Source organism: Propithecus coquereli, unplaced genomic scaffold (genome assembly GCF_000956105.1).
Source record: "Propithecus coquereli isolate 6110/MARCELLA unplaced genomic scaffold, Pcoq_1.0 Scaffold8, whole genome shotgun sequence".
Lineage (NCBI taxonomy): Eukaryota > Metazoa > Chordata > Mammalia > Primates > Indriidae > Propithecus > Propithecus coquereli.
Window position 1 is genome coordinate 3,977,885 of NW_012154173.1, and position 8,089 is coordinate 3,985,973.

Genomic DNA, 8,089 nt, shown 5'->3' on the forward strand with positions numbered 1-8,089 from the left:
ACTGGCCAGCATTCTGTTTGTTCCAAGTGCTTAGGTAGTGTTTTATCCTTGTGACCTGAATAACATGAACTTAAATATTTATATTTCCTCTTGCCTTCTACTGAACACCCAGCCTGGACTCAGGCTGAGCACTGTTTGATGCCTACTTTCCTGAGTCCCACCTTGGTCTCCGCATGGTCTTCACTGCTTGGATGTAATAAAAATAATACGACAAAGTGACAGCAATGTCAAAATTAAAAGTTAAGCTCTCTTTGCTTCTCTACTCCACAATGTTATCCTAACACAGTAAAATCATGGGTGTATGTGACGACTGATTTTATCTCTGACTCATTTAGAAGCTCTGTAGTGGAGTGGGCAGGGTGGGTGCATCAGGAAGCCTTGAACTTCTTCTAGATCAATGGTTCTCAAGTGGTGGGGGTGCGGGTGGGAGGGAAAAAGGTATCAAAGCCACACAGAGAATTATTTCAAGGGAAATAGAATGTTTGTGTGTAAAAGTATCTATGTGTGCGTGGGTACAGGGTGGGTGTCGTAAAAACTTTTGGGGGATTCTGATACACATCTCTTTCTCCTGATTGAAAATCTCTTCCCTGCAGATGAGCAATTAAAAATGATAAGTGTGATGCTGAAATTTAAGATCTAGGAAGTGGGAAGATTTTGGTAGATGACAAAGTCCAGGAAGTAGCTACAATGAGAGGTAAAGTAGTGCAGAATAGAGGTGAGCATTACTGGAGTGAAGGCCAGGGCAAAGTGAAGGTGGAGTGCTGGGTGGGTCCACCGCAGGCTGGCTGAGGCTTTAGATTTCTGCTGTATCACCTGCAGCACTTTCTCCAGCCCCAACTACATAGTGTATGTGCAATAAATACTCTTCATAGACTGTGAACATTTCAGAAAACTGTGTTACTTTTAATACCAATTATGTGAGCATGCAACATTGCTAAATACAAAAGTCATACAAGCTCACAAATGACTTCAGAGACTGCCATTCTTGTAATTAAAGCATAATTTAGGGCCTACTAAGACATCATATATCATAGATTCTTTCCTGTTTTCACTTGAGGACTATACATTTTCTCTATACTACTACAGAGTTCACTCAGAAGCTTTGCTGCCTGGCAGTTACATTTCTTCACCCATTATTGTTTCTCCAAAGAGAAATAGCAATATTATTCATTTTCTAACATGGCGCGTTGCACTGTGTTTGAGTGAGACTCAGGTATAGGGCATTTACAGTGGGCTGTTCTGGGAGTATTGCCTAAGAATTGGATTGCAATGTCTGTTATCTATTGGAAAAATATTTCTGTGAATTTATGATAACAAAACGACGGCATAGGATGCTTACAATTGACAAAAGATAAACTTGACAATTTCACACTTGTTGCAAATGAGTCAAAAACTGGAATCTTAATATGTCTATGTAATTAAACAAAATAAGTAGCATGAGACATAATAAAAAATATGAATCATGCTAAGTTTACAGACCACATGCCAGAAAAATACCTTCTGGGACAAATACCCTTCTCCTCCAATAAGTTATAGTTGAATTTCTTTTTTAAAAAAACTGCTTTTTTTATGATCTAGTCTCATCTATGTTATTACCCATATAGGTAACCTTGAGAAAGGCAATTTCCCTTTCTGGGATTCAGTTTCTTTCTCTAAAATATGTTGGCTGAACAAATCCATCTCTAGAAGTTTCCTTACAGTTCTGCAATTGGCTTTAATTTTATGATATGCACAGTAGAAAGCTCCTTGGAGACAGACAAACATAAATTCAAATCCTAAATTCGTCACTTATTAGTTTTTTAAGCTTGGAAAAACTATACCTTTTTGGGTACTAATTTTGTAATCTGTGAAATGAATAAAGATACCACTCTAATTGAATTCTTTGAGGATTAAATGGTGGAATATGTGCTGAGAAGTGATTAGCATAGGGGTAGTTGGTTAATAGGCATCCAGTGTCTATTATCAAACCAAGGCCTTGATTTCCTGCCCTTTCCTTCTCTCCTTAAAAATTCAGATCCATGTGTATTATTGATTTACAAATAAAAGTTATTACCATAAAATTTGGAAGATACTGTGACCTCTTGACAAGCAAAATTTGTAAGATGTGGACATTTTGGGAAGTCCACATCCTATATTCCACAAGTGATTTTTGGTTTGGGAATGCCTTTGGGTTAGAATATAGCAGACAAGGTAGCAGTAAGAGGCCAAACTGAACCAAAAGCTCCATATGACTTTGTAATTTAGCACTATTTACATATTCAAAGACAAGCATGGTACCACATGCATTAATAATAGTGTATCACATATGAATATAAACCCTCCACATGTACTCAGCACTGATTCTAAACTTTACAAAATCACATGAAATCAGTTCAGAATTCCACAACTTTAAGAAAGAAGAGAACTTTAGATTCACAAGAAAGCTATAAAGATAGTAACTGAGGATATTGAAAACTGATCACGGGGGTTGGATGTTTAAAAACAGACTACCAGAGACTGTCTAAAACAGCCCCAGGAACCTCTTTTTATACTTGTGAGTCTACTAATGGGTGATTTGTTTGAATTTTAACTGGAAATTTTGGCCCCTGATGGCTTAGATAGAAAGGAGTACTCCAAATTTAATATTTCCTCTTTCTCTTCTTGGAAAGACTCACATCGTTAACATTTTCTTCTAGTAAAATCTGATTGAGGGCTAAATGAGACCCATGCCCCTATCTCAGTCAGTTGAAAAGTTGTGTAAAGGGAGACGTGAGCAGACTTACCTTGCGTCCAATATACAATTATTAATACAAAGAAGGGCTGAGTTCCTGGTATAACCACATAGATTACCTGTTGAAATGCTGCTCTACCTATTTCACCTGGGACTCTATCAAAGCCCTCGAGGACAGCTAAGTGGGCTTTTTATTGTAAAGAGACTTCCTGTTGTCTGCTATTTGTCCAGTAATTCATGAACCACTGGCATATTACTGGTTCCTTATTTATTACCACTGATAAATGATTTCATAATACTGACCAGAGGGATTACACAACTCACAAAAACTTTCCATATAAGAACCATGATGTCAAAACACAGCAGAGGCCATCAAACACCATATTAATGAGGATTTTGTTAGCTTCTAATGATGATAATTATTGTATCAGAATGCAATTCACACTAATTATTAGTAAAATTTTACAAACATTAAAAAGTGCATAATAACATTTGGATCTGATAGGGCTGAAAAAAGACATGAAAAACACAACACAAGGGCTTTACTTTTGTGATTGGTGTCCACATGATTGCAAAGAGATGACTATCTCCATCTTTTCATCCTGAAAAATACCTTCTGGGAAGGTATGCTGTCCTCCAGATTTAAATAGTAACGTACAACATCGTGAGAAATTTGATTCCATAGTACAAAATATTTCCAGTTCTTAGTATTATCTTGGCTTTTCTTTTTTACCTTCCTAATTCTCCAAAATTCTCATAATTAAAACCAAAAATATTAGTTGGGAGAAGTCATCCACTTGGAAATAAAACAAAATTGACAGATTGAATTCTGGTCTGTGTAGACACCAAACAGACTGAATTCAGGTAATATTCACATTAATGGATATTGTCAAATGCCTGTATAATAAAGCAAAGAAATCTTGATGAATTTGTTATATTTCATTCATCAACGTATAGTGATCAAGGGGAAAGATTACATTTAAAAAGTGTGTTCTATCTTGTGTACACCACCACACTACGGAAAATTAAAAACAAGACAGCCCTTTTAAAAATGAGTGGTATAAAAATTCACAGTAATGTACATCATTTTTGTTTTTCATAAGCAATCCGAGAAGGGGGGCAGTGCTGAGCATCTATATTGTACAATACAAAACAGTGTAAATAACACATCAGTAACACACAGATACACAATGCTAAAAACAGTTCTTTCTGGATGGTTCTTTTACTGGGTGAATACTTGAGCCAGAGATATTTAAACTCTGGGGTTCAACCAACCCTCCGCAATTAGACACAATTAAATCCTCTGACATCGTGAGGGCCAGATGCTACAGGAAGAATCATCATCTAGGTCAGTACTACTCTCTACAAGCATTTCATCATATGGTCATGTGAAAGGATCCAAACAAAAATGACATCCAAGCACAGGCCACATGATTTCAACCATTGCTAATGACAAAGGTAGAGGAAAGTCTGTCTGTAGCCACAGCCTCTGCCCCCATTTTTAACATAACGAGCAGGATCCTGTGATGCAGCACAGCCATTTTCCTTTTCCCCTTTTCACTCATGGAAACAAATGCACTCCAGCCACGCCTGGAGATTTGAGACATCGTCAGGTGTTGTCGAAGGTCAAGGTGGGATGTTAGCTTTCAGATTTTGCTGCTTCTCCCTGGGCTTCCCCACTCTGTTCTGTTGAACTCCGCTGTGCATCTTCTTCACCTTCTATGAAAGAAAATGAAAAAAGAAAAGATAAAGGCAAAATAAAACTACTGCTTATATTTATCAACTCTCTGTACATTATATTGGAAACTTTAGAAATACTCAAGAAGTCTGAAATCCTCATAGAGACAAATGTATTTTCTTGGCGGTCAGTTCAACATCAAGAAAATTGCTTAAGTTTTCAAGGGCTGGCTAATTCCATGAACTTGGGACAGCATGGCTCAAAAACAAAACAGCGTTAGAATTTTCAGAGTGGTTAATTATCAGCTGTGTTTTTAATAAATAGCTAGGAAATCTCATGGCCAGGTCATGCCACTTACATTTAGTTTTCACAGGTTCCAGGAATCAGAAATGTCTTAAGAAATCAGAAGTGGGAGCATTTTTACCTTTTGATGCATATTTTATTTGAAGAAATATTTTAAAATTGCATTTTTCACTTTTTAAAGCACTTGAGGATAACCCAGCTGATTTCTCAGAGGTATAAAAGCAATAGTGGAAGATGAAAGGACGTTATATCAGCTGGTTAGTCCCTTGGCAAGCAGTTAGAATGGCCTCTGGCCTGCCCTTAGAGAACTCATGTATAATTCTAACAAAACTACCCTCATAACTGCACACTTAGCAGCAATCTTAGCCAGCGACATAACAGACACTGAAACTAAATAATACTTTCACCTGACAATAGGTCACTTTATATGAGTACAAGCTGTAGCTACTCCTTGACTTAAAGATCCAGATATCTGCACGTGTTATTTGGTTACTATGCAGCCAAGATGGATTGGGGGACAAAATATTTTGGGGTGTTGCAATAATATAAATCATATTGATATTTTCTAAGAGGTTATTATAATCAAATGGATGAAGGTAAGTGGGCAGGTCCATTCTTTGGATCATAATGTTGAAAGGCAATTTATCCTTTACTCTTAAGTACATACAAAACATCTCGATACTCCAACGATACTCAGTCTTTAGGGAAAATAAAAGTAGTCCTTCCACATAAAAATCATATTCTGTTCTAAAGAGGTACCAAGGGTATGACCAAGCATTATGTATCATTTTCATACACTATTTCATTATTAAAGTAATGAATAGGCTCCCATGATGTGCAGATGGCCTGAATCTGAGATGTGTAGATTAGCATGCAACAAGAACTTGAAAAATAGGAGAAACTCTTGGTAACCAAATGAATGAAGTCAAATTAGGACAGATGTAAGACAGTAGAAATTTAAGGATGAAAGTGACTGCATAAATATAAGATGAAGAACTTGACTCCCATGGGGCTTGCAACTTTTTGAGTGTCTGGGGACACTTCTCAGGCCTCCTTATTATGCTGCAAGCACAGACCCATGGCTAAATAGATGCACGGTGAATGTGGGGCAGAAATATTGTTTAGTAAAAATTAAAATCAAACTGAAACACCCAGAAATTACAAATTCTCAGCTATGTTAAATTTGTCATTATACTTTTGTCATTTTTTATATTTTAGACTTTTATATAGTACAGTTTTTATTTTTAGTTCTTTGTACTTAGAAAAATAACATCAGTGCTCTTTATACTTTGCCAAGTTCTGGACTTTATGATTTCAAGAGAAACAGAAAATTTTGCAAGGACTTAGAGAATTGCAATTAACATACAGAAATGTTTTGAGAAGACATTTGGAAGTATAAAGATATTTAAATTGTTTTAAATTAATCATACACATAAAATATAAAATAATTTTATTTACTTTAGTTATTCATATAAAATGTCAGCTTACTATCCAAGTTATTTATAATAATTTAGTATATTTTCTTGTATAAGAAAGGTCTTGGATCTAACAATTCTCAATTTCAGAGAAAACAGAAAAATTAAATTACACTAGGAATAAAAAATGTCCTACATTAAGGGTGGCTAAAATTAATGCAGATTATTGAAAATACAATATTAATAAAAAAATAAAAAATATAAATCTTATGAAAGAAATCAGCAAATTCTCAAATACTACAGGAAAAGTGTATTTACCCATCCCATGTTACCAAATTGGAATAATTCCCTATGTAGTCTGTCTCAGAGCTGCTTTGGGAAGTAACTACTGGTAGTAATAATACAAAAACAATAAAACCTAAAATATACATAGGTCTATATGTTCCAAAGTGGTGATGATGAAGTTTTATTATTAATCTGAACTTGAAAAGACCAATCTGTGACCTGTGGATCTTTAGACATTGAATCCAACGCTCTTCTTATGTATTTAGTTCAAGGTAACACTGCTGAGCTGTTTCGTTAGTATATACATACTCTGACTCAGTTCTCCAATAGTCTGAAAGCTTTGCCATAAAAATTCTAATAGCGAAGCCATTGAATGATTGATTGCAAGTCAGAAACTACGATAAGTGCTTTTTACATATATAGCATGAGATCCTTAATCATGAATTCTTTTTACCTTTAAAGGTTATTTTTGCCCAAGTCTTTTCAGGAAAATACATTTAACTTTGATATTTACAAAAGCCGCAGGACTTGTTCTAATATTCAGAAGAAGTAAGGCTGTCAAGTATTTTAATGTGTAAACTTGTTTTTCATTAGCAGTTAGACTCCTTAAGTAAGAATTCAAGGCCCAGTTAAAAGAAAATTTTTCATAAACCTATTCTATGATGAAAGGGAAAACTAGAGGTTCCTTTAACTAAAATTTACTTATATAACAGACTATTTTATTTCCATTCTCAATAAAATTGATTCTGGAGACCCTTTTCTTCTGAAACAGTTCTTAGAACTGAGGTCCATTACATTCATCTGTGAATCTTGTTAAATATCTATTAGGTGTTAGAGGTGGCCAATATTGTCAAGGGTAGGAGTTCCGCCTTTGCTAAATATTCTACATAAGCAATTTCAGAGCTTTTATAGAGATTAGGATTTAAAAAACCCACCATTTGTATTATTGATTGAATTAATAAAATCAGTTTAAGGACTCTGCATTTGAGTGGGAAATTTGTAAAGAGAAGTCATTGAAAACAGAGTGAGAGTGACTAAGAGATTAGTCCTAGATTTGCATCTTGCCCTACACTGTTTATAACTCTATTAGTTTACTTTCAAAGGTGGCTTTTCATGCCTTAATCCTACTTAGTAAAATGCTGCAAATCATTCCATGTTCATAGAAAGATGTGTGCCAAATGACTCACCTGTCTTGTTGATATCAAGACCTGCTAATTTCAAGGCTAATTCATTGCTGTTGCCACTTGCAGAGGAAACCAGGATATCATGTATTGCATTTCTTCTGCCTGTTCTTCCCGAAGCAATAAAATCTGCATATGTAGTTTCCACATCAGTCATTGCTAACAAATATCCACATAGCAGGGACTACAAAAGAGAGAAAAATAAATAGGTAGGTGTAACAGTAGTCAATGGTAAACATTTAACAGACTCTTGTTAAACTACTGGCCTACCACATGAATGTGAAACAATTGTCTTGTTCACATGTTCATAAAGCAAGTAGTGCCTTTTCTTGTCCTAAGTATTTAGATTAAAGGTCATGGAACCTTTTCTGTACAGGGCCTGATAGTAAATATTCAGGCTTTGAGGGTCATATGATCTCTATTCCAACTACTCAATTTTGTCCTTATAGTATAAATGTGGTGATAGACAATACATTAAATAAATGTAATAAACTTTATTTACAAAAATAGAGGCCTG

General features: G+C 35.2%; 1 protein-coding gene across 1 annotated transcript; it reads right to left on the minus strand.

The window, feature by feature from the left end:
* Positions 1 to 2,967: 2,967 nt before the first annotated feature.
* Positions 2,968 to 7,752, minus strand: PKIA (protein kinase (cAMP-dependent, catalytic) inhibitor alpha). The gene is made up of 2 exons (XM_012663204.1): positions 7,579 to 7,752; positions 2,968 to 4,429 (listed from the first exon to the last, which is right to left on the minus strand). The coding sequence occupies exons 1-2, from the start codon at positions 7,727 to 7,729 to the stop codon at positions 4,350 to 4,352; spliced, it is 231 nt and encodes a 76-aa protein (XP_012518658.1). The 5' UTR covers positions 7,730 to 7,752; the 3' UTR covers positions 2,968 to 4,349.
* Positions 7,753 to 8,089: the final 337 nt, after the last annotated feature.